General features: G+C 48.7%; 1 protein-coding gene across 3 annotated transcripts; it reads right to left on the bottom strand.

The window, feature by feature from the left end:
* Window positions 1–386: 386 nt before the first annotated feature.
* On the bottom strand, window positions 387–26,695 carry FKBP15 (FKBP prolyl isomerase family member 15). 3 transcript variants are annotated; one of them, XM_077189333.1, is made up of 30 exons: window positions 26,543–26,695; window positions 25,241–25,350; window positions 24,874–24,949; window positions 24,289–24,358; window positions 22,763–22,837; window positions 21,617–21,715; window positions 21,082–21,231; window positions 20,335–20,403; window positions 19,292–19,435; window positions 18,731–18,876; window positions 17,675–17,723; window positions 16,869–16,988; window positions 16,567–16,660; window positions 15,803–15,906; window positions 15,081–15,174; window positions 14,271–14,380; window positions 13,475–13,585; window positions 12,759–12,853; window positions 12,098–12,200; window positions 10,400–10,432; window positions 8,832–9,003; window positions 7,261–7,397; window positions 6,583–6,738; window positions 6,014–6,166; window positions 5,623–5,715; window positions 5,098–5,208; window positions 4,201–4,308; window positions 3,269–4,017; window positions 2,761–2,851; window positions 387–1,983 (listed from the first exon to the last, which is right to left on the bottom strand). In XM_077189333.1, the coding sequence occupies exons 1-30, from the start codon at window positions 26,593–26,595 to the stop codon at window positions 1,909–1,911; spliced, it is 3,750 nt and encodes a 1,249-aa protein (XP_077045448.1). In that variant the 5' UTR covers window positions 26,596–26,695; the 3' UTR covers window positions 387–1,908. The 3 variants fall into 3 exon arrangements, with proteins under 3 accessions (XP_077045448.1, XP_054502255.2, XP_077045449.1); XM_054646280.2 differs by lacking the exon at window positions 10,400–10,432; XM_077189334.1 differs by lacking the exons at window positions 25,241–25,350; window positions 26,543–26,695 and having other exon boundaries at window positions 22,763–22,832; window positions 24,874–24,950.
* Window positions 26,696–26,759: the final 64 nt, after the last annotated feature.

Below are 26,759 nucleotides of genomic sequence, written 5' to 3'. Positions count from 1 at the left end.
TCAATCCCAACTCTTGCACCCCAATCCCTGCCCAGGGCTCCCAGGCACAGTGGAGCTGAACCTTTCTGCAGCCCCAGAGCAGCTCAAGAGGGACTGGGCTCTGCAAAGCCCTGGAGCTGCTCAAGATCCCCTCCCCTAAAATGTGAGAGGAGCTCCGTGACCATCAGAATTCTTTGTGCTCCAGCTTCTCACACCAACCCAGTCCTGGTCGTGTGTGAGAGCCCAAGGAGCCTCAGCACAAAGGGACCTTGTCTCCTTTCCCAGAGAGGGCTTCAACAAAAAGAACAGACAAGAACAGCTTCTAAATAAAATTATTCCAAATTTAAGTCAGAGCAAAGTCAGTTTTCAGGTGACAGACTAAAGTAAAGCCACTGCAAGCAAAAAAATCAGGTTTAATTGCACTTTATTTACCAAGAAGTGAAATGCAAATCCCTCAGGGTGTCTATCTGTAACAGGGAATGAGAAGTGAAGTTGTTAGCATGAGCAGTGAGCGGCCCTGGGACACTGCATGGACGGGGCCAGAGGCCACACCAGGGCACCGACACTCAGAGCAGCACAAGTGCCCCCAAAAATCCAGTTCCAAACACCCTCACAGTGAGCACTGAGTGATGCCCAGGAAGGCCCAGCTCAGGTCACCCTGCATGGCAACAGGGTGGCTGCCACAGGCTTTGGTCTCTGCCCCAATTTCAGCTGCATTTGGCAATTTGTGGTACTGAGGATGGGGCACAGGGACCTGCCACACCCCAACAGCAACACCCAGTGCTCTTTTGGGTGTTTTCCTCCTAAGAAATCACCTTGAGGGGGACAGAGATCTAATTCCAATCAGAGACTGTAAAGGCAGGTGTAGAAACTAAACACAGAATTAGTAGAATTAGTTTAAGTCCTTTGATTTTATGTAGGGGTTTATTTATTTTAAAGATTTCTGGGATGAAGTTGTGTTAGTGCCCATGAGTGGAGAATGAAAGTGCTGTAAGAGCCCCAGGCTGTTTGCCCAGCTCTGTCCTCACTCCTTTCCCCTCCTGGTCCCCTCAGAGTGCAGGGTGACAGCCCAGACTGCCCAGCCCAGCCCCTCTGTACAGTCTGACTGGTGCTGGGATGGTCACACTTCAACAGCAGCAGAGCCAAAGGCACGGGAGAGGGGCTGGGCTGTGGGGAAGGACTTCCCAACCACACAGCACAGCCCAGAGCTGAGGGCCTGCTCCCACAGGGAAACACAGCCAGCAAAAGCCACCTCAGCTCTGGGCACAGGAGGAGCTGAGCTGTGTCTGACTTACACACAGCAGGGATTGGGCTCCTTGTACCATCACAGCTGCTCAGGCCCTGCTCTCCCAGAGCTCCAAGGCCCAGCAGCATCTGTGCCACAGCTCTGAGTCAGAGCCCACCTGAACCACCTCAGCCCCCAGGGGCTCACAGAAACACCTGACTGGGATTCCTGGGGAATCTGCAGTGCCACATGGCTCAGACACAGGGGGGAGAGGGTGCAGGACCCTGGGAGCCACCTGGGGACTGAGAAACATTCCAAGGAGTTCATCACTGGGGAAGGAGATTTTAGTCTGATTTTTAACAGGGTGTTGCCATTGCAGGGTCCTGCCAGACTTGTTCTGCTGAAGCTCTTCACCAAGTTCCTATTTGCAAAAGGTTTGAGATTAATGAATCCAGGGCTCAGGGGAGGGGGACAGTGGGTGGCTCCTGCACTCAGCCCAAGCCCAGAGTGTTTGGCAGCTCAGAGTGACAGGGCTGAGCACCCACGAGTGCAGGACGAGCCCCCTGCTGCCAGCCCCCATCCAGCTGCAGGACAAGAGCTGGGAAGTCCCTGGTCATTCCCAATGTCCCACGTGGGCAGCTCGCCATGGGCTCAGAGCACAGGAAGAGGCCATGCCCAGAGGAGAGGGCTCAGCAGCCACATCTTCATCCCAGCCAGTCCAGGTCATCGTCATCATCATCACCAAAGAGCGGCGCGGGAGGGGGACGCCCCTTCATGCTCTGCAAGGCACAACCAGAGGGAACCTGCTCAGCCCCAGCAGCTGCCTGGCCCTTCCTAATCACCACAATCACCTGGCCCTTCCTAATCACCACAATCACCTGGCCCTTCCTAATCACCACAATCACCTGGCCCTTCCTAATCACCACAATCACCTGGCCCTTCCTAATCACAAACTGCTCTGCAATCTCTGCCAGCTCTGAGGAGCTGGGAACAAGAAGCCTCATTACCCAAGTTTTATTTCTCATGTGATGGTTTGCTGTTCAGATTAGGTTTAGATTACATGGCAGGAAAAAATTCTTGCTGGGAAGGAATGTAAAGCATTGGCACAGACTGCTCAGGGCAGTGTGGAGTCACCATTCCTATCAGTGTTCAAAAACTGGGTTGATGTGATACTTGAGGACATGGTTCAGTGGTGAATGATGCTACATGGATGGCTGGACTTGATGATCTTAAAGGTCTTTTTCAACCTTGAGGATTCTGTGGTTCTATGATTCCAGGTGCTGCTTACAGGCTAAAAGGGACTGGAGAGGGGCCAAACACTGAAACCCTTCAATTAAGCTGGCAAGTCCCACTGATTTCATGCCAGCAGGAGTCTGTCACCACTGCCTCAGCCAAACCAGCCCCTCCCAGCTCAGTCACCTACCCCAGATACTCCTGATTTACACAGGGAATGGATGGGGAGCCCTGAGCTCAGCCAGGCCCCCACTGCCACAGGGAGGATGTTATAGACAAGCTACAGACCATGCCTCAATCAGAGCAAACACCCAAATACATACCACCTCCTCCTCATCCTCCTCTTCTGAGGGAACTTGAGGCTTCCGTGGTTTAGGAGATGCTGTTTCAAAGAAGTTGTCTTCCTCAAAGAGGCTGCAAGGAGATAAAGAATGAGCAGCTGGCTCTCAGAGGATGGCATTTGCTTTTACAAGTTCTGTTACTGAGAGATGGCAAAGCTTTGTCACTGAGGGAAGCCTTTGTGGCAGGTACTGTTCAGCAGTGCAGGGCAAGTCTGGGACCTGGCAGGCACCAGGATCACTGCACAGGAGCTGCACACTTCCCTGGCAATGTTCTCCACTGCCTCCAGCAGACAGGAGGCTGCTCTGGGGCTGCTCCCAGTGGAATGTGCCCTGGGCAGCCTGGTCTGTGCCAGCTCCTGGTTGGTTCCACCCAGTGCCAGCCCCATGAGGAGGCTGCAGCTCCAGCCTGTGCTGTCCTGCAGCAGGGACACACCTGGACCAGCTGCTGTCCCAGCCCCAGCTGACCCTGGCACCCAGCACCTTCCCTCACCTGGAATCTGTGTGCCTGGGGCTGGAGCCCAGTTCCTGAGATCCTGGAGCTTCTCCCAGGACAGCTGAGCCTGGCTCTGCTCTGCTGGACACTGAGGCAGGTTCCTGCTCAGAGCCAGCTCCATCCCAGGGGTCTGTGCCAGTCCCCTCCTCCCCATTTAAGGGAGGAGGCTCTAAACCTCCCCCAGCCTCCTCTGCCTTCTGCTCCACAGCTGGACATGCTGGAGGTGCTGCCTCATCCCCCTCTCCTGGCTTGGCTCCTGGAACAGAAGGCTCTGCAGATCCTGGAACAGAAGGCACAGCAGAGGGATCCTGTTCTGGGCCAGCCTTGCTGATGGGAACAGTGTCCAGGCCCTGCTCCAGCCCAGGAACAGGCTGTCCTGCAAGCACAGGCTCCTTCTCAGCATCCAGCCTGGAATCAGCTGTGGGAGGGAGATGCTCCTCATGAACCTTCTCTTCCTCTGCCACCCCACTGCTCTGTGTCTCCTGCTCCTCCTCAGGAGCTCTGTGCCCAGCAGGGTGAGGAGCAGCCTGGCCTTGCTGCTCAGGCTGCAGGGAGCCTCTGGTCACTTCCCCAGGGTCAGCTGGGGGTGCAGGGCTCCATGCTGGACTGTGCTGCAGGGGCTCTCTGTGCTCAGTCTTTGCTCCAGGTGATCCCTCCTGTCTCCCTGCTCCTGTGCCACATTCCTCATTTGCACTGCCATGCTCTGGTTTCTCCTGCTGCCTGTTGAGCAGCTGCAGTGTCACAGTCTGGAAAAGGGAGTAGAGAGAACACAAGTTACACCCTAAATACAAACCAACACAGATCCCTGTATCACCTCCTCCTATCAGGCTGCTTTGCCACCCACAACAAATTCTCCTTCAGTTATTTCAGTCTCAGCACAGATCTGAGGTTTCAGCCCAAGGCTCTCTCTTCTCCCACCACTGCCATACCTTGATAGTGTTCATGACCACCCCCAGGACTGTCCTGCCACTGTACATCTCATCCAGCTCAAATTCACCCCGAAGAGACTGAAATACACCATTCATTATCTTCTTTACCTGCAGAACAGCATCACAGGAAACAGACAATTCATTAGCACGTGAAGCACTGCACTCAACACCAGGCACTTCTCCAAGGGAAGGGACAATAAATACAAACACACACAGGTGGTTTTTCAAATAATCTACTTTCCAAACCAGAAATCCTCACCACATCAGGCCACCTTAACTCAGACCACTCTATGTGACCCAAACTTATCCCCCCAAACTGAGGCAGGCTGCACAAAGCCAAGGCAGACTGGCACTTCTTACTTAGTTTAATTTTTAAATCTAAACCTCAAATGTAGAGTTTTAATAAGAAATAAAAGGCAACAAAGTGGGCAGCAGGAAGATGGAGTAAGGCTGTTTACAAGGGATGGAGGGACAGGACTCAGGGAATGGCATCCCACTGCCAGAGGGCAAGGCTGGATGGGACATTGGGAATTAGGAATTGTTCCCTGGCAGGGTGGGCAGGCCCTGGCACAGGGTGCCCAGAGCAGCTGGGGCTGCCCTGGCAGTGCCCAAGGCCAGGCTGGACAGGGCTGGGAGCAGCCTGGGACAGTGGGAGGTGTCCCTGCTCATTGGAGGGGATGGAATTGATGAGCATTAAGGTCTCCTCCAACCCAAACCATTCTGTGACCATGACTTTAGGATAAGATCCCATCCCTTCCTTCCTCTGTGGACCATTACTACAAGCACAGTACTCTGTGGAGAAAATTATGTTTTTCCTTCTTGTGTCAGTTCAAAGAGAAATAATTCAAGGTAAATCCATTTGCCCAGGAAGGAGAAGTCCTGGAGGGTCAAGCTCACTTGCTCAGTGTAGTCTGCAGGGGAAGTTCCATCCTGATCCTTCTGCAGGTGTCGGAGCCGTTCCTCGTAGCGAGCCCTCAGTGCCCCCATGTCTGCCTGCAGGGCTGAGAACTGCCAGGGGAGAGGCACCCTCAGAGCTGCTCCACAGCACAGCCCCACCACAGGGTGCCCTGGCAAGGGCTGCACCGAGGCACTAACTCTGAGGGGGGGTTTAAGCATGGCACAAAAGACTTGGCTGAAAGCAACAGCACCAAAATAAGGACAGCCAAGCCAGCCTTGGAGAGTCACAGCTGTGTCATCAGCTCCTCAAGTGCCACCAAGAATAGGGGGGTGCAGCATCACTGAGATCCCAGTGAGATGAAGACTGGGTCTCATTATTGGGCCTGTTCTGGTTTGCTGGAAGCCACATGAAATTATCCCTTCCCCACCATATTCTGGAACTCCCATCCTTGTTATTCTGGGCTAGTCTGAGGTTGGTGTTCCCTGCACTCCAGTTCCCATCCAGCTGCTGTGTTACTCCTTTACCTTCTCTTGGATAGGCTCCAGCTCCTCCAAACGTTGCTGAGCCTCAGACAATTTTTGCTCCTCCGCTTTTTTCGAGTGTTTGAGAGCTGTGAGCTGAAACACAAGAAGCAGAGCAGGTCCAGCCCCTGGCAGTGTCACCCACTCCAAGCAGCCACTCAGGACAGTGCAGTGAAGTGGAAGTTGTAGCTGTTGTTGCAGTTCAGCATTATCAGCACCTTGGCTCTCCCTCCTCCATAATAAACCCAACCCAACCCCTGCATCTGCAGATGCTGAGATCAAGCCCCACAACAGGCAGGGAGTTAAAGTCAAGCCCCAGTTAGGTGGGAGAAGATTGTTAGTTACAGCTGCTGGTGTTTAGTGCCCGTTACAGCAATGAAGATCAGCTCTTTACCTTCTCTTCCAGCTGGGCCACCTGGTGCTGCAGGGAGTCCCTCTGCTCACACAGCTCCTGGCACTGCCAGGCGTGCTGCTCCTTGGCTGAGGCCAGGGCACGCTCACACTTGGCCTCACACTGGGACTCCAGCTCTGCCTGGATCACTGACAGCTGCCCATGGCACAAGAGACACCATCAGGAACACACACACACACACAGATCTGTGTTTGCACAGGAGGGGAGAGCCAGGGCTGGACACCCAGAGACAGAGTGCAGCCACCAGCTCACACCCACACCTCTCACTTCAGCTCCAGCCACAAAGCCCCAGGCTGGCCAGATGATCTGGCTCAGATCTCAGACCTCTTGGCATAATTCTGAACAACCTTTCACTCCTCACAAGTCCCATATTCTTGTCTCTACTACAATCTCAATTTGGTGCCTCTCCTTTCCTCAGTTTGACACTAACCCAAGAATTCAAGCAGGTAATGCTTTCATTCTTCCCCTAGCTGACCATTTTCACATTATTTCCTACCTGTAGGCTCCCACAAGCCCCCCAGGCCTGGAGCAGCAGCTCCCTGAGTCCCCACCTGCTCTGCTGCTGCCTGGTCAGTCGAGGTCCGGGCCTTTTTCAGGAGCTGCCGGAGCTTGTCCAGCTCCTGCTGGTACGTCCTGCGAATTTCCTCCATCTCCTCCTCTGCCTGAGCTCTCTCTGACAGGGATTTCTTCTTCCTCTCTGCAAGATTCTGCAACACAGGACATGACATAGAATAGACTGCACCAAAGCAGCTTTTCTCCCTCAGGTAGAAGGAGGTTCTTTGGGCAGGGAACTTCATTACTTGAAACCAAGCTGAGGCTATCTCAGAGGTAAGGAAGGTTGACACATTACTGGGTAAGATATTAAATAAAGACATAATAAATTTTAAAAAGAGTAAATAATAAAAATTAAATAAATAATAATGACTAATAAAATAAACAATAATCAATAAGTAAATAACAATAAGTAAATAACAATCAATAAGTAATAATAAAATAATAAATAATCAATAAGTAATTAAATGATAAAATTTAAATAAATAATTAGTAATAAAAATAAACAATGATCAAAAATAAATTTTAAAAAATGAATTAACATAAGCACAAAGGCTCTACCAGCCTGCAGATGAGTCAAGATTTACTTACCTTACATATTTAATAGCAAGAACCTTTTGGTTTTTGGCTTAACCTTCAGTAAACAACTGAAACTGTGTTGCTGGCCCTGTACATACCCTTTCCAGAGTCTCCTTTTCCACCCTCAGGTCTGTCAGCTCTTCCTCCAGTGCTGCAATCTTCATGTCCAGCTGTTTGCGGCTCTGCTTCTCAGCCTTGAACCTGCTCTGAGTGTCCTGAGAGGCTTCCTGGAGCTCTGCAAACAAAGCCCCCATTTCTCTGTGAGTTTGGCTGCAACTCCCATTGCAGGGGAGCACATTTTGGGGGCTGATGGGGAGGAACAGAGTCTCCTGCACAGTGCAGTCAACAACTCCACTTGTGCCTGCAGTGGGGACTAGAATTTATCAAGAGCAGCCTGTTCCAGTGCTTTGCAACCATTTTTGTGAGGACATTTTTCCCAATATCCAACCTAAATTCCCAATGGCCCAGCCTGAGGCTGTTCCCTCTCCTCCTGTCCCTGTTCCCTGGAGCAGAGCCTGACCCCTCTGGCTGTCCCCTCCTGTCAGGAGCTGTGCAGAGCCACAAGGGCCCCCTGAGCCTCCTCTGCTCCAGGCTGAGCCCCTTCCCAGCCTCTCCTGGGGCTCCAGCCCCTCAATGTCCTCCTCATCACATGGGGGGAAGTGACCCCAGTGTTCAGAGTGGGGCCACAGCAATGCCCAGCACAGAGGAATGAATCAACACCTGTCCTAGGCTGCAAGGCAAGATGTGTTCTATTTGCCATCTGTTAGAGGTGGGGCAGTTCTCTCCTGTTCATTGGGCAGTTTTCTTTATTCCTCCCACAAACCAATCCTCCCTCTGGGAAGGCATCAGCTGTTAATGGGCCATTGATTGTCCCTGCATGACTGACAAAAATTCCATCATCCCACTGGGAGATGCTCTGCCCAGAGGGAGGAGCCAAGCATTCCTACCTGGATCCAATCTGAGATTCTGGGACACCATACACAGCCTTTCCACTGCATTCCCAGAGGAACAGCAGCTGCCTTTTCCACTGGAGCTTCAGAGGAAGACTCCACCTTTCTCCAGGATCCCTGCTCCAGCAGAACCACAGCTGGCACTGCAGGAGGGCTGCAGCCACATTTCCAATGGGACTGTGCCAACACCCTGACCCACAGGGTGTCAGGCTGGGTTCTGACTCTGGCACTGTTGGTTTGTATTACTGCATTGTTTATTTTATTTTTATCTTCTTCCCTAATAAAGAACTGTTATTCCTGCTCCCATATCTCTCTCTAAGGAGAGCCCCCCACTCAATTTCAACAATTCAGAGGGAGGGGGTTTACAGTTTCCAGTTCAGGGGAGGCTCCTGCCTTCCTTAGCACACACCTGGCTTTTCAAACCAAGACAACACCTCAGGTTTATCTCAACTTTCCATCCACTGGAGCATCTCTGTCTGCTCTGCAGGATGTTGGACAGAAAAGCCAAGAGATTGTTCTACAAAAGGCATCCCTGGAACAGGATGATTTTGTTGAGTCATCCCACTTTGCCTTCAAGGATGGACATCCCTCAGATATTTCAGTGCACCCATATCCTTCTATCCCCTGTGACTGATCCTAGGGAAAGCAGGAAGATACCCCAGAAGACAGGAAAAAACTACAACTTATCAAAAAAAAAAGAGCCATGAAGGAGCTCTCACCTGCCACCTGTGCCTGCAGCTTGTTGAGCTGTGCCTCCTGTCTCTCTGCCTCCTGCACAGCACAGGAGAGCTGCTTCCTGAGGTCCATCTCCTTCTTCTGGTGGGCAGTGAGCTCCAGCTGCAGCTGGGAAACCTGGGCTGTGGCAGCTGCCAGCTCCTCTGCAACTTTGGCCTGGAGCACAAGATGGAGCAGGGAAAAGGGTTGGAAGCCTTGTCAGGGACACATCTCCAGAGTGAGGAGGCAACAGTGACTTTTCTGCCATGTCAGTTTTGTCCAGACTGACTAGAAAGCTGCATGAGGCCACCAACAACCTCACGACCACATCAGTTCAACCCAGTGAGTTTTCCTGAAAAGGTTAAATAGGTTTAAGCCTGGTACCAGTGCCTGGTGGCTCTGCTCACTTTTCAGGCTATGAAAACATCTATTTGAAGAAAAAGCCTGGGCTCCAACATCTAATTGTCTTCCATAAGCTTACAAATCACTGAAGAGCCACTTCAACACAGGCTGCTCCCAGCCAGGAGAGCAGAGCACACAGCACGAGGTCACCTTGGCTGCCCATGGGCAAGGCTGGCATTTCCCAGCACAGCTCTCAGCCATTTGGAGACCTGTTTAGATTTAGGATTGCTGAGAGTCAGTGATTCACCCAAAACCAGGCACTAGCACAGCTTGTTAGACAACTTGTAAACAATGTTAGCAGGGGCTCAAGGCATCAAGACAGACACAAAGTCCCATTCCCAATCTTGCTGAGTGACACACAAACTTCAGAGGATGTTCTGCAAAGACAGAATTTGCACAGAGAATCCCTAAACAGCTTCCACACCTTTGCCTATTTTGAGATTTCCAACAGATTTTTCACATTCTTGAAACAGGTAAGGTCAGGAGAACTGGATTTTCTCTCTGCTTTATCCCCCTCAGAGAATTCCCTCCACATGAGGACCAACACCTTCTGGCACAAAAGAACTGTGAGCAAAATTGTTCCAGCTATGGTGATGATGAGGATGTGCTGACCTGGAGGGCTGGGATACCACAGCACTCATTTTAAAGAGGAGGCAGCATTTCAGAGAGTGGCCCAAACCAGATCTGCTTTCCTCCTGTGCTTCCATAAATGTCCCACTGCTACACTGACTCCTGGCACAGCTAAGGACACCTAAAGGTTATTTTAACTCTGGCCTCTGTCTTTAATGGCAAATAAAGAAAACAAAACTAGGAGATCCTATGGCAGGAAGTGTTACTAGACAGAAGTTTCTACAGAGGATGCTTCATGTCCACAGCTCAGCTCCAGCTTTCAGGCACCAGGAATCCTGGGTGACCTGTACCTGCTCTGCCATGGGGAGTGGAACAAGCAGCAATGTGAGAGAATTCTTGGAAAGGGCTCCCCAAGAAAGAGGGGGCCAGTGGGGAGACACTGCCAGCTCTAAAGCCCTTTTCCAGTGAGGGATCTGTGCTCATTCAAGCTCTTAGACAATTCTTTTCATGCCAATCAATTTCTAGCTCAAGAGGAAGCTGGGCTGGCACTTCCTAGGGCACACCCATGTAGCAGCTACACAGTCAGCAGACACTGCCTCACCTGGTCCCAGCCCCGATCCACTGGCAGCATGTGCTGGGAAGAGAAAGCAGCAACAGGAAACAGGAAGGGTTAAGAACACAACTGGAAAGGCAGAGGCATTCATCAGCAGAAAAGCAAAATGCTTCATAACAGGAGCCTAAGGCATGCCAGAGAAGCCTTTAAATTACTCCAAGGACTGTAAAAGCTTAGACAGGAAAAGGAAGTGAAGCCTGATGTAAAAAGAAAGACACTAAAGGTATCCTTAGGGTATGTCACACTCCAGAGCTGGGAGCAGCCCTGGCTGTGACCTGCACTGGAGAGCTGGGGAATTACTTATGGTTCACAGGCCTTCACCTAAAGCTGTGACTTGCTCTGCCACGGCCAAAGATCCACAACCTAAAGCAGTGAGTAACCAACACCTCAGTGACCCTGGGTACAACCAAATAAATGATGAGTAAATCTGTGTGTAAGCAATGGATAAACAGCTTCCACTCAATCCTCTTCCCTGGGGAATCAGTGACTGCAGTCCCAGGGCAAGCTGGGTTAGACAAAGGGAAGAGGAAGGAATATCAGCCTTCATATTTACAGTCAATACTCCCACAGAACCAGGGGGAGTAAGGCAGGGCTCTCCTGGTCTGGCCTGAAGCCTGTTCATGTAACATCATCCCTGGGCACTGACTGCTCAGTCAGGAGTGTCCTGCTGAAGATGAGGCCCAAAAGACTCCTGAGGATCTTATACTTCCAAAAGATGACCCCTCCCCAGGTTTTATTGTACCAGCAGGATGCTGTCCTCACTGAGGAGGGAATTCAATTTATTATTTCAGTCTGACTTATTCCTGGTTAGAATCTCTGACACTCCTACACATTGTGGGTGTGCAGCAGCAGCCCCTTTCCCTGCCTGCTCTCAGCACTATCAGCCCTTCCCTGCTCTTTACCACCCTTTGGAAAGCTGCAGTTCTGGTCAGCTTTAGGTGCACCAAGCTGTGGTTCTCACACAGAGGAAGCATTTGTCACCTCACATTTGAGCTGCAGAGAGACAGCTCAGCAGCAGAGCACAGAGTAAGACTGGACTTGGTGCAATTTAAGAAGGCAGTGCTTGAGAAAGCAGAGCAAGCACCATGCAATGGCAGAGCCAGAGTAGCACTCCTGGGCTAGGCTGGCCTACAGGGAGGGTTCAGGGTATGCAGCCATGCAGAAATGCATTTCACTAGCTTAAAAGCTATTTCCCAACAGCTCCTGTCATAAAAGCACAGAGTGTTACTGGGAGAAACAAACAGCTTCTAATAGCATTAAAAAAAAAAAATCACAAAAATGCAATGAAGAAACTCCAGTAGGAAATATGTTTTTCTTGCATCCATATTCACTCTATGTCAGTTATATAAAAGGAATAAAACTCTTCTCCAACTATCAGTGCAACTAAATAACTGAAGTATTTCCAACTCAAAAGCCCTGTGATACAAAATTCCACAACACACTGGCCCCCTGCCTACACAGTTAACAATAAATCAGACACTCTCCTACAAGGTAACAACATTAAAGTTGTGACAGCATGAAATGGGTACATCTCTGTGATGCTTTGGTCATGAAAGCCATAAAAACCCATTTTTTTCTCAAAACAAAAGTTCAGAACTGCAGTTGCCTTCTAAGAAAACTGCCTTGACTAACAAGGCTTCAGCTTGTTTTAATGCAACACCCTGGCCTTGTTCATGGCACTGTTACCTTCTCCTGCTCTGCATGCAACACTCTTGCCTGTGTGTTCTCATTTGTGGTCTGCAGGGAGTGGTTCCTCTGCTCCATCAGCAGGTTACTCTGCTCCACGTACCTGTGAACAAGGAGACTCTGTGGGATTCCTGGAAACACAGGGCTTGGAGCCAAGGCTCACACAGAAAAGGTGACATCCCAAAGCACAGGAGGTCTCTGGTGAATTCATGACAAGTCCCAGACAATCTGACAGGATGTGCTGATCTCAGAGGGGTGGGAGGGCTGTGCCTGGCACAGCAGAGCTTTTATCAGCTGGGATAAGTGCTTCACAGCTGAACCTCACAAAGGGCTCCACATCCCCTACAATTGCTTCACCTCACTAAAAAGCCAACTAAAATGAAGTAACCCCTAGAAGCAGGGCAAGTGTGCTCAAAGACACACGAGGGAAAAGCATAAGGGATTTTGTTCCCCTTTTACACATTCACGTTTACTGTATGTAAATCAGAGTTTTGGGGATAAGCCCTGCAGAGAAGGGGTGAGAGGAATCCCACACTTTATATACCTTGGAAAAAAAGAAATCAAAATATCAGAACATGGCTGTCTCCTAACAAAGAGCCCTCAGTTACACCCAAGTGTAAGCTGGAGAGTCTGGGAATGCAATGAGGTCCCCAGCCCTTACCTCTGGTTGCGTTCAATCAATTCACTGATCTTCTCATTCTGCTCCTCAATCCGACTGCTCTTCTCAAATATCTCCTGCTTCAGTCTCTCATTCTCCTAAAGCACAGCTCAGCATCAATATTCAGCTCACTCAGATTTCCTTGCAGCAGTTCCTAAACCTTTGTTTTGCACAGAGGCAAGTGCTGAGGCTCATCCCTTCTGTGGGAGCAGCCCAGGAAGGCACTTGCCACATTCAGCAGAATCCTGGCACAGGACAGTGGCTGCCAAATCATATCCTAGAAAATATTGTGTCTGGTGGAGTTTTTTACCCACAAACCCCAAGTTTTTAAGGCTGCTGCTTAGAAAGGCTTCAAAGCATAAAATTAAATGGTGAAAACAGAAGCAGGTGGTTTCTACAACGTGGTACCTCAGCTGTGAAATCATTCTGCTGAAGACTGGGGGCTAAATCCATAATGGTTTGAGAAGCTGAACTTCTCCCACATGAACCTTTTGTCAAAGCCCATTAAATACCCACAACTCTGACTCAGAAAATACCCAAACCCCAAAATGCTGAGAAAAGCTTTTTGGAAGGGGAAAGAGGTATGGAAATCATTGTAAGTCTCATCCTCATTCTGACCACACAAAACCAGAAGCCATGGGTGGCTGGACATTTGCTCTCATTAGGGACAATAAGAACCCCAGGTGCTGATGGCAGTGAAAGCAGCTGGCCCTGCTCACCTGGATGATGCGCTGGATGTTGCTCATGATCATGGAGGCTTCCATGGTGACAGAGGAGATGCCAGGCAGCAGGGAGCTGTTAGCAGTGCTTTGCTTCTTCAGCTCCTCCACCTGCAGGGAGAACCATTCTTAAGCCATTGGAAATGAATTTATGGGTGCAGGTGAGAGTCAGACACGTGCAGAGAGGCATTTCACTGTTCCTTCTGCTCAGCTGTAGGGAACAGGCACTGAATCAAGTGTGACACCTCCCAGAGGGCAGGGAATCCTCCAAACAATGCACCACATGATATTCAAGACAGTAAGATGCACCTACCCCAAGCCTAAGCTTTGTTTTTACACAGCAGCTGAACAGCTGCCACTTGAAGGTGTGATAATATTGGAATTTTACCCATTTACTGTATCACTTAATGCAGACATTTAAATAGAGCCAACTGCTCTCAGCACACCTGGAGAGCAGAAATGTCCTGGGCAGCCAGGTGATCTATTTTGCCCAGATGATCCATTTTACCCATCCCTGGGCAGCCAGGTGATCCATTTTGCCCAGGTGATCCATTTTGCTCATACCTGGGCAGCCAGGTGATCTATTTTGCCCAGGTGATCCATTTTGCTCATCCCTGGGCAGCCAGGTGATCCATTTTGCCCAGGTGATCCATTTTACCCAGGTGATCCATTTTGCTCATACCTGGGCAGCCAGGTGATCCATTTTGCTCATACCTGGGCAGCCAGGTGATCCATTTTGCCCAGGTGATCCATTTTGCCCATCCCTGGGCAGCCAGGTGATCCATTTTGCTCATACCTGGGCAGCCAGGTGATCCATTTTATCCACGACTTTGCTGACAGCCAGTCGGATTTCAGTGTTGTGCTGCCGAGCTTCTGTCATCAAAAAGGAAGTGACATCTCCAGGGGCTTGAAGGGAAAGGAGAGAGATTTATAGTGACAAGGGGAAATACCTGCACAGACACACAGCAAAAGCTGGGTAGCATGAAGCCTGAGACCAGCAAAACCCAGAAATGAAAAGGACATGCTATTTGGAAAATGAATAATGCAGGTATTTCCCAAATAACCTCAACAGGCAGGTTGGACTACAGGAAATCCTTGAGCCACATGACAGTTCAGCTCAACAGCAAAGCCCCCAGACACACCAGAGGGACAATCAGAGCAAGGCACAATCAAACCACAGCAGTGAGGGTCAGCTTTTAAAACTGCACTGCAAAAACAGGCTCCAAGAAAGGCTCAGTTCACTCAAGACTTCACCAGCTGGGATGCCTTAATGGTTCTTTAAATGCATTTGGCCCTTCCTAGGTTTTGCCTTTACAGTTCAATTCTTTCCCTGGCTGGTAGTTTTAATTATAATTGGAAGCACCATCTACCAAATTCCTTTAGCAATATCCAGTCTTAGGAAGACAGAAATTCCAGCCTCTTTCACACTGCACAAAGCTTTTCAAGGTAAGAGAGGGTATTTATTGGGAAGTGCTTGCCCCTATTTGATATTAAAAAATAAGTATTTGTGAAACAGCAGAGTGGTACCACAGCCATAAATCATCATCACCAACTGTTTCTGCAGGAGTTGCAGCCCTCTGAGAAGCAGGTACCCTTTAAAACATACCTTGGTAAGGAGCAGGATACATCTGACCCACAGGCTGGAGTTGAGAGGCAGATGCAGCAGTCTGGGGGTAAGCAAATGCCATTCCTGGATATGCCTTGCAGGACAAGTTCAATAGGTTAGAATGTGTTTTGCTATTTCCCCATGTCCTCACAGTTTCATATTTTTTGAAGCCCAAGAGCAAGGATGATGTTTGGAATGAAAAAAATCCAAGAATTAAGGAGTTGGAAAGTCAAAATACACAACAGTAATTGTGAAAGAAAATAATACTTTTCTTTTGATAGTTAATTAGTTCCCACCTTCACTCAAATTTCAGCAAAACTGTCATCCTACATTTGTGAGAGTCAGATCAGCATGTGAACAGCTCCCTCTGATGTTAATTTGAACACAAGGTTATTTCCTGAAAAGGGCTCAAAAAGCACAGCACAACTTGATTGCAACTTTACTGCTCATTGCTGAGGAACTTGGGTGTTTTTGTTGTATCCACTACAACACCAGGTATTAAAGCCTGGTTCATCCTTAGTTTAAGAACCCATCATAAACAGAAAGTTAGCCCTTTTGGAATAAATTTTAAGAGGCATATGGTGAAAACCTGAGAATGCCAAAGAGTCACAGGAAACAGCCTGGAATTCTCACCCTTTTTTAAAGTCCTTGCTCCCAGCAATAGAGAAGACTCAGGAGAAAGGACAGAAGTGATAATATTCTCCTTGATTTCATTTTGGTACCTGAAAGCCTTGTGCTCCTCCAGGCAGAGCTGAATGGGGCTGGATCGTTGCAGGAATTAAAGCAGCAGAAGATACTGAAGGTGCAGCACCAGATGCTTGAGGTACTGAAAAGGAAGAAATAAAGTCAGTCAAAAGAATTTAATTCACCTAGTGTGAAATGGCAAAAAAACCCCACCAACAACCAAGCCACTGAACAGACAAAAGTTTAACAAAAGCCTGTCTGCAACCTTGTGAAAACTAAATCCAGTCAAGCAAGTGATAATAGGTCAAGAGAAGAGTAACCTTCCACAGAAATCCCACTTCTGGCTCCACTGAAACAACCTCTTTTCATTCAAACAGAGACAGCTCTGAAGTTCACTGACATGAGGAGTGACTCACACTGCCTCTGAAGGCTGCTCAGCTGACCAGCAGCTGATGTGACCATTCCATCATGGGAAGACACATCCAGCCCCATGCTGCCCTTCCTTCACTTGGATTTCCATCATTCCTAAAAGCACTGTTCACTGGGAGAGGATTTGTAACATTCCATTTACCAATCCATGGCCTACCAACCTCAGTGCCCAGTGACAGGACAGCTCAGGCTCTTCCTCAAGCACAAGAGCACAATGAAAAACACTCCAAGGATTGTCTTGTGCTCCAGTGGCTCATGGCTCAGCAGCCCTTATCAGAAGCTTCCAGCTCATATTTCAGCTCCTGGAAGGAATCCTCTGTTCCCCCAGCCCCCTGGAGTGGAAAGGGAGTGCAGGAGCTCCCCAGCACGTTACCTTGTGTGGACACTGTGGGCAGCACTGCCTGAGCTGGCTGGGAGGGTCTGGTTGAAGCCACTGGCTGTGTTGTCCCTCTCAGAGTATTGGGATCCTAAAAACATTTCTGCATGTTACAAGAAACACCAAAGAACAAGGCAGCAGCCTGAGCCCAAGGTCCCTTGAGACAAGGTGCTACCCCAGGAACCCAAGTGGAACCTTTCTGTCACAGAACCAGAGCAGAGCCACTGCTCCAGATCCCACTTCAAGCAACCCCCAGAGTAGGAAAAGCAGTGAAAGAGTCACCCTGCTGTGGCTGGTACCTCTATTTCTGAGTCACTGGAGTCCAGCTGGCTCCCTGCTGTCCCAGCAAGGAAAGGCAGCATGGGCTGTCCCATTTTGGCCATCCGAGAAATCAGCTTTGCCTTTGCTACATCTGGGTTCTAAAAGAAACATTGAGTTACTCTCCCTTTGTCTCAGCCCAGGCTTTTGGGCTATTACAAACACTTCCAAATCTCAGACTGAATTTTGACTCAATTTTTCAATGACTGTGTGAAAATCTACCCTTCAAGCACCAGGATTGTTAATCTGGCTTGTTTTATATATCCTCTTTCTGGGATGACAGTGCTGTCACTACAGAGGAAAATCTATCCTTGCACAAAACACCAACAAGAAAATGTGTGAGTTCAGGAAGCTGCTTAGCAGCTTTTTCTGTCTGGAAGCACAAAGTCTTCTCATGCAGTTCTATAAACTTATCCTGAATGTCCCAATTCCTTTGTTATCTATTTTAAATTTATCCATTTATCTCAAAAGACAACCAGCCTTGTGAACATCCACATGGTCAAAGTCACTTTCATTCAAGAGTAGGAACTGGGGCTGGGGTTCCTCAGATCCTGGTAATCACAGAATCATTAAGATTGGAAAAGACCTTTAAGGTCATGGAGTCCAACCATTAATCATGGAGTCCAACCATTAATTCCTACAAAAACAAGGCCCTGCTGTAAGGTGCTGTAAGGTGAACATAGCAGTGTCTTGCATGATGCTCACTTGATCTTTAGCAGTACCCAATGCTCAAAGTGCAAATAAACTTCTCTACTCAGGCTTCAAGTTAGGAAAAGGCAGCACTTACTGCAAGCTGCTCACTGATGGAGTTGGACTTGGCTCGGACAGCTGGCTCCCTGCAAAGCCAAACAGGAGTGGAGATTAGCCAGGAGCAATTCAGAAGCCAACACTCTGCATTTACAAACACTGTTAAATACACCTCTCCCTAGGAAAGCTGGTTTCTCACATCATGAGCATTTCTTTTAGCCCACACTTCTGGAACAGTCTTTTCAGTGTTATCTGTAGATAAGCTCAGGACACCACTGTGGCCCATTGGAACAGCTGAATATAGAAAGATAATTTTGTTGATTGCTTTAACAACCATGTTCTGGTATAAATAATTTTAACCAAGTCCAATAAACTACTTATGGCAACAAGAGCAGCACTTAGTTCAACTCCCTGAAATGGGTGACTGACCCATTTAATTTCAGTAACAGAACATAGAATTATTAAGATTGGGAAATACATCTAAGGTTGAGTCATCAACCACTAACCCAGCCCCAGCACGTTCAGCACTAAACCCCATCCCCAAGTGCCACATTTGCATTCTTTGAACACCTCCAGGGATGGTAACTCCACCCTGGGCAGCCTGTGCCAGTGCCTGACCATTCTATCAGTGGAGGTTTTCCTAATATCCACCATAAACCTCTCCTGGAGTAATTTAAGAGGTGATTTCCTCTTCCCAGTCACTTATTACCTGGGGAAAAAACCCAACCCCACCTGGCTACACCCTCTTTTCAGGGAGTTGTGGAGACTGAGAGGGTCCAAACTGATGCCAACGATATCAGCTGAGATGAGACAGCTGTTAGAGCAGCAGCACCCACACTGCTCAATCCCACTGGATCTCAGGAATGCTGGAATGATTTCCTTCACTGGAGCCCATTCCAACTCCTTTAATCTGGAAGTCAGCACTCAAGCAGAAAATTCCAGTGAGTCCTGTTAGCAAGCACTGCTCTGCCACATGGAGGGCACTGAGCTGGCACAGAGGCCCCACGTTTGCCAAATGAGGTGTTAGTGCAGCACTGTGCTGATGGGCACCACCAGCATTAACACAGAGAGGTGCTCAGGCCATGCTGCCTCTTACCCAGGCTTTGGAGGGATGGTGGAGGGAGGCACTAAACCAGAGTCTGAGGAGAAGCCATCTGAGCTGGGAACTGGAGAAGGTGCAGGGGAATCCCTTGAACTGACACTCAGCCCATCTGAACCAGAGCACTCCTTTGCCAGCTTCACCTTAAAAAGCATGAAGCAAAAAAAGAGATGTTTTTCTGGGTTCCTGTAAAAATTGTCATCAATTTATTTGTGATGCCACTGCCTGTGGAGCTCGTGCACTTCAAGGAAAAGCAGCCAATTGATTCAGAGCTGGGGAAGCTGAGTCTTTACATCCTCTCATTCCTCCCACAGTATTCTGTTTTCCCAAGTGACTCACAAATAAGACAGCTAAAAGATCCCAAGACAGTTACAATAGACAAACAGCCTTGAGGGATTTTCTGGGTTTAGGGCTCTGTTTTGGGTTTGTTTGAATTAAAGATACACATCTTGCTAAGGTTTCTAACAGTTTCTGAGCTGGAGTTCTCACACTAGCAGCAGGTTCCCCCCTGCAGTCACAAACCAGATGGAAACCAAGCATTTGGCAGGAGTCACTCACCCTCCTGACCTCCACCTCAAACACCAGAGTGGAGTCTGGAGGGACTCGAGCAGCCACGCCCTGAGCCCCGTAGGCCCAGGCTGGAGGGATGATGAGGAACCTTCGCCCTCCTTTCTTCATGCCCAGCATTCCTTCTTCCCAGCCCTTTGGTGTGCACAGGAAACAGAAGAGAGAGCAACACTTGGATCAGTGACATTATTTACCCCCATCAAGACAACTTCAGGCAAAGGTTAGAGAGATTCTTGCAAAATCCTGTTTATTTTCAATGTGCAGCACTAAACCTTTGTCTTGCCACAAATCCTGGCAGCCAGTTGGAAATCCCAGTGTTAACTTAAGAATAAAGATGCAGCTCCACCACACAGTGGCAAACTCACTCAGCATTCTGGGAGAGAACTGGACTCCAAAGAGATCTGAATTGCTCTGGTTAGATTTACAAGGCAACCAAAGAATATAGTTGTAATGAGGGACATGAAGTCAGAGCCATGCAAACTGCCCAAGGGATGCCAGCACTGAACAGGATGGCTCCAACAGCCAGGCAAAATTAGTAAGATACAGGACAAAACAAAGTAGACAAATAGCACATCTTCAATAAAAGACAACTTGTAACATGTCATGTATGAATTATGCATTAATTACTCAGGTCATGGAAGTGACCTGAACAAAAGCATCTCTGACTCAAACCCTGATTTTATGGGATAACATAAGGGAATATCACAACACCTGGATGAAAAATTGTTTCCGTGGGAAATAGGGTTCCCCAAGAACAAGGGAATGGATTAAGTGATTTCCAGACAAACAAAGACAATAAAATCTCAGCTACTAAAAATAGGAAGTTTCCTTTTTGCCAAAGAGGACAACTCCTGTCTAACACTGATGTTGAAAAGGAGACTGGGCTCTATTGTGCAAAGCTTGAGTGAGTCACTGTCACAGAGTGTTTGCTAATAAATGAAGCAGAAATAGCATGCATGAATCCTGAACAAGAACTGCAGTAATTCAAAGCTCTGAGACTTGAATTATTGTAATGAAAGTGCCAGAAGTTGTACCTTGATGACCTTTCCAGAGCCCAGCTTCAGCCGCAGCAGCTTGTCTTTGTTAACATTAGAGTCAAACACCTGGAGAGTTGAACAAGAACACAAAATACATGGATTTCCCAACTGTTTCAAGATTCTGAATGCTGCTTTACATGCTCCATAAACTCCTAGAACCTCTGGTTAAATGCTATTTCCCATCCCACTACTACCAAAATGAATTCTCAGCCATAAGACAGCTTTAGTCCATTTCCTGAAGTACAATTTCATGAAGTGAATGATAACTGGAGACTCAGACTTGCTTTAGGACAGGGCTGGGTCAAGCAAAACACAACATTAAATATTCATGTGTGAGAGTGCCCAGAGAAGTTTAAAAGCATTTCAATCTGAACATAACAGAACAATAGAAACATTAAGGTTGGAAAAGCCCTCTAAGATTACCAAGCCAAACCATTCCCCCAGCACTGCCCTGTTCACCACCAAACCATGTCTCAAGCAGCACATCCAGATGGTTTTTGAACATTTCCAGGGATGTGACACCACTGCTGCCCTGGGCAGCCTCAACAACCCTTTCAGTGAGGAATACTTTTTTGTAATATGCCAGAATTCCTTGATATTCTATAGGCAGTACAGATGACCCCACTTACAGTGCCACAAATGCCCAAAGTACACTTTACCATCAACACCAGTACTATGGTGGATGAGCAGGCTCCTGCCAGGACTGTCCCACTCAGCATTAGGAGGTGGCAGAGGTGTCTTTACCTGTCCAAGGCCATTGTTCTGGAACAGCCATCCTGTATAGGCAACCTCCAGGGAGTCTCCTGCTTCCACCCCCTGCCCTTCTCCCAGGAGGAGATCCTGGCAGAGGACTGAGTCCAGGGCTGGAGAGCTGTTGCATTTGGCAATGCACACCTGCAGAGGAAAAGCCTGGCAGTGTCTCTGGCCTTTAATGGACAAGTCCCACTCATCAATCTGATGCATTCCTTGCTGTACTGACCCAGCCCACATCAGAACTGCACTCCCAGGGCATTCCACATCTCCTTGTGCTGAATGCTGCTGATTAAACACCCTCTGCTCTACAGAACCATTGATATGCAGCACTTGGGAATCTTGAGAGGCAACAGGCTCCCAGCCTCAAAGAGATTTGTTTTAATGAACAAAACTCAGGGCTGGCTCCTCTCAGATCTGTCTCCATCACAGTTATGCACTCAAAGCTGAACTCCAATGAAAACAAAACTTGATTTGCCCCTGCTGTAAAGCAGCCATCAGAACTGGCTGACCCAGGGGGAGCAGTTACCTGCTTACTGAAATCCACTGCTGCCTTTTCTGACTCAAACATGATGGACCAGTTCTGCCTCTGATCATCATAGAACGTGCTGTAATTGTTGGGCTGAACCTGTGGGAGAGCAAATCAGTTCCATCTTAGACATTATATGAACTAAAAACCCACATCCATAAGAAGCTTAAAATAAGAGCTACTGAAATAAGGCAGGAAGAACCCTGCTGTTCTACTGCCCAAGTTCAAAATTAGCCTTTATTTACATGCTCATTATCATGGAAGAATTATTATAACTCAAATACGTGAGCAAACATTAAGTGCTTCCTACATGCTGAAGTTCACACAGGAAGGTGAAACCCTTCAGAAACTCCCTTGAAGCCTGGGTCTTTGATATATACTGAGAATTTCTAAGCGAGAGAAATTTACATTTCATAGTTTATTGCATTTAGGCTTCCAGATTCAGTTGGAGAAATCACTTCCTCCTCACTCCTAAACCCATGCCATCAGAAGTGACTATAAAACCCATTAATTTTTCAAGAATGTGGTTATAAAAAACTAGAGAGCGAGGTCTAACCTGGGACAGAAATTTCATTGTTTTGGAGTGAAATTTCTCTCTCATACAAAGAAATTTGATGCCATCTGATGACAAGCTAAGAACAGTAAACCATCACATTAATTTTCTGTAAAACTGGCAGAAACCAACTTCCTGAGAGATTCCATTTTAGAGCTCACAATGCTCCAGATTGTTCTCAACAGCAGGAAAATGCTGAGTGTAAATTTTCTGAGAGAAAACATTTCCTTGCTGTCATTTCCTTCTGCTTACTCAGTTGTATTCTCTCAGACACTTAACTCCAAATTCTCAGCAAAAGGAATTTTGCTGGTTTTATCCAGGGCTGCAACCCCCAAACACCTCTGTGAGCACAGGTAATAATTTACCTCCTACAGGAGCCTTGGTTTGGAAATCTCCTGAGGAGGTGCTCAGCCAAAGGGAGCTGTGACAGCCTCTTGTGCAATACATGAGGAGAACGGTCACACTGGGACATCTCCTGCTCTGTCACTCACATGTTTGACCTCAAAGGTTATAAACCAAGGCTTAAGGAAGAGTTTTAGAGCCAACCTTGTGTTTGGTGTGATCAAAAAAGCTTTTCCAAGCCAGGGTCTCACCGTGAGCACAAAGCCTGGGTGGATCCTTGCAGAGGTGATCTGTTGCTGCTGGCTGATGTAAAGGAGGATCCTGTACTGGATTCCACAAGGAATTAGAAAGGAAAAAGAACAAAAACAGGAACTCAAAACCTCTTCAGTTCTAAGGTGCTTTGTCACATGCAGAGCCTAAGGCTCAGTATTTATTTGTCAAATATACCTCAGCAAAAATACTTAACACAGTTTTGTGACACTTATTAAAACTGGTTTATTCTCAGGGGTTTTATTTAGCTGCAGCAACCAAGCAAGTGAAACTCATTGTTTTATAATAAACAACATGCTTTAACTAATTCCACATTTTCACAGTTACAGTGGAAGAAGATGGTGCACTAACCCTTCCAGATACAGAACTCACCACACATGGCAAACCATCACAGAATCATCTAGGTTGGAAGAGACTGAATGATCCAAGATCCCTCCCCCAGCACTGCCAAGGTCACCACTGACCCATGTCCCCAAGTGCTACATCCACATGGCTTTTAAACCCCTCCAGGGATGGGGACTCCACCACTGCCCTGGGCAGCTGTGCCAGGCCCTGACCACCCTTTTGGGAAAGACATTTTCCCTGAAGAGGTTTGTGTGTGTAATCTGCATCAACCTATTGACACAACACACTGAGCTGGAGGGAGTTTTCCAAGTACTAAACAACACATATGAGATTTATTGACATATTTGGCTCTACTAAACATAATTATTATGGAAATGTGTTTTCCTTTGTGCACCTGCACTGGACACAGCTCAGTGGTGAACTGGGAGTGACCCAGTGACTGCTCCCAGCTGGATGTGATATCACACAGGCAGCCTGAGGAAAGCTGGTTCAGCTCCCTCCTGCACTGCCTGTGCTCCCCAGCTCCCCCAGAACAACACAGCTCAACAATTCCCAGATCACTGACTCAGGAATTTAGTTACCAAACTAAGATTTATTTTGTTCTTGCCAAAGCAGAAGCAAGTTAGTGAGACATGAATGAGGACTTGGGGGATATCACAATCCATCACCATCATATCACAAATACCAGCACCAGGGAGGGGTGAGAATTTTCAAAATAGCTTTCAAACACACCAATTTACTGGGCACCTCAGTTCTCTGTTCTTCAAGGAACACTTGGGAAGGAAAGATGTTTTTGATACCAAAAGAACAAAACTTAAGCAAAGCATCTCTGCACTGCTGGACAGAATTTTCCTTTATACCCATCTCCATGTGCACAAATGCATGATCCAGTTGTAAAAGACATTCTGAATAATTACCAAAATGACTTCCAGAAACACTGCAAACTATTTCAGACACGAATTGTAAGAGATCTTACAAAGTCACAGACTGCAGGAAAGAAAGATGTCACCAAGGTGGATGGCTGAGCCCCAGGAAAACCCAGGAGGCAGCAAGGCAGCAGGAGAGCAACACCAAAAGCAAAACACCTGGAGAGCTCACCAAAACACCATCTCATAGCAGTGAGCCCTCAGCAGGGCAGAGCTGGGGAAGAAGTGTCTCTTACCTCTTTGGTGGCATGGTTCCCCACTACAGCTGCTCCATACTTGCCTTGCTTCAAGTATTGCCCATTTGTACTGGAAGATAAGGGAGACATTCAGCTGCACAACTGGCCCTAACTCAGAATTCTTTAGAGTTCAGATCCCTTTTCCCAGGTATAAAATGTCAGGCAGTCTTGCTTAGCTTAGAGACATTCCTGCTTGCCCACAGGCAAGAGCACACATTGTGGAGTGAGTTGAAAACTGCTCTCACAGATCCAGGGCAGAAACTTTTCCCCATCAAACAGCTTTAGTGCTCTCACTCTGCTCATGCCTCAATTCTCAAGTGCATGAACCACCAGCATCTGACAGAGCCTCCTGAAGCAGAGCAGGACACAGCTCCCAGCCACAGCCAGACCCAGAGCTGCTCTTTACCCAGAACTGCCTCACCCAGAGCTGCAGCGCAGCAACTGAAACTGTTCTTGAGCAGAAACTTCCAGTGCCTTGCAGCATCCCCACCATGCAGATATGGCTGAAAACAAGTGTCTCTTCCCATTTATCCAGGAATACCTCCCCTCTGGGACTGGGGACAGGCTGCAGCAGGAGTCACTTACTATCGATAGGCGAGCACCGCCGTGGCCACCAGCACCGAGGGGGCTCCCGAGGCCGCCGGCGCCTTCTGGGGCTGCCCTGTGGGGACAGAGACCAGGGACAGCTCTCAGAGGCACAGCACCGGCTGGGGACACCACCATGGCATGTTCCTTCCCACAGGGAGAAACAGCTCCAGTGGGAATTACAAAGAAACAAAGACTTGAGCTCCAAAGTCACCCAAGGCCAGCTGAAAATCCAGGTGCAGGAGGAAAACACCCCTGAGGAAAGCTCAGGGAATTGTTTGCTCTGCTGCTCTTCACAAGGGCCCTTGTTCTCCCCACCCACACGTGCTGCTGAGTGTGCTCCCCATGCTCAAGCCCAGTTACTCACCAGCTGCTGTCTGACCCTTCTTGGGCTGCTTTGGGGCAGTGAACTGGAAGAAATCATTTCCCTGGCTTGAGACTGTTTGATCCAGGCCAAAGAGAGAGGCTAATCTGGCTCTAGAAAGGGAAATAAAACCATTTAACCTTATTTAACATAGGTATTATATATAACGAACACCCTTAACTAGAAGGTCTATCAAATACAAAATGTTTATCATCACTTTGGAGATAAACAAAGGGCTGCAGGTTAAGTTGCTTTATAGTAATTAACCATTTAATTTTGAATTGGCAGAACTTGTATATGAAGAGGTTGGGAAAGTGGCAAAATTGTGTTTCATTTCCTCAAAAATCAACTGAAGGTGTAAGAACTGAAACTACACAAAAAAAAAGGTTACTTTGAAGCAATGACTAGAACTAGCTTGACACAAAATAGCTGATTCTTACAATAGCCAAAATAATATGTGACGGAGAAACCACCATTCAGCTCCCGGAGTTTTTTGTCTTTAAATGTCCAGGAAACACATTCCCACTAAGTTTTAAAACGGCAGAAGCTCTCCCAGCTAAGGGCAGAGGGTCTAATGCTGGAGGCTATTCCTTCAAGACACATTGTTTGCAATTTTACTGCTTCAAGGCCAGTTCCGCTCAACCTACTCCTGATACCACGGGGCAAGGGAATAAAAAACCAAAAGATGACACCACTGCCAGTGAATGTTGTTTAAAAAAATGAGTAAATTTTCTATGGAGGAGAAGCTCCTGGAAGGGAGTGTGGAGTGGAACTGCAGCTCTTGGAGCAGCAACAAGTCAGCGATACAAAACCCGGGATGCGCCGCACACAGACCCGACCCGGGGGGATCCCGGGGAACGGCCTGGGAGGAGCCAGCCCGAGAACGGCCCCGAAGCGGCACCTCCAGCACTTCCCAGCGCTCCTTGTTTAACTGCAAACACCGAGCGCTCTGCCCTGGCGACCCCGGAGCGGCTCCGCCTCCCCCTGCGGGAGGGTCCCGGAGCCAAGCGGGTCTCAAACCCCAGACCCTGCCCCGGGCACACCGGGGGACGCTCCGAGCCCCGCCGGCAGCCAGACCCGTCCCGGGCTGCCCGTACAGCGTTCCCGCAGCGGGACAGGAGCGGGGCACAGCCCCAGCGGCAGCCCCGGTGACAGGAGGGCAGCCCCGGGCCTGGCTGCACAGGGGGCGGCCTGCCCGCCCTCACGGCCGCGGGCCTTCACCGGGGCCACGGCCTCGCGGCCTGCCCGGGCGGCCGCGCCCACCCGGCGGCGGGGAGGGGGTCCCGCCGCGCCCCCGGCGCTCACCCGCTGGCCGGGGACAGGAAGTCGGCGTCGTCCTCCTCGGCCGCCGCGAACATGGCCAGCGACCGCCGGGGCGGGGACGGGCGGGCGGCGGCGGCGCTTTACGGCCGGCGGCACCGGCACGGGCGGGGCGGGACTTGAGCGGGACGTCACAGGGGGCGGGGCCTCAGTAGCACAGCGAGCGGGGTGGAGGCGTGGCTTAACTGCACCGGGGGCGGGG

This window comes from Agelaius phoeniceus, chromosome 21 (genome assembly GCF_051311805.1).
Source record: "Agelaius phoeniceus isolate bAgePho1 chromosome 21, bAgePho1.hap1, whole genome shotgun sequence".
NCBI classification, from domain to species: domain Eukaryota; kingdom Metazoa; phylum Chordata; class Aves; order Passeriformes; family Icteridae; genus Agelaius; species Agelaius phoeniceus.
This window is presented reverse-complemented; position numbering and strand designations above follow the sequence as displayed.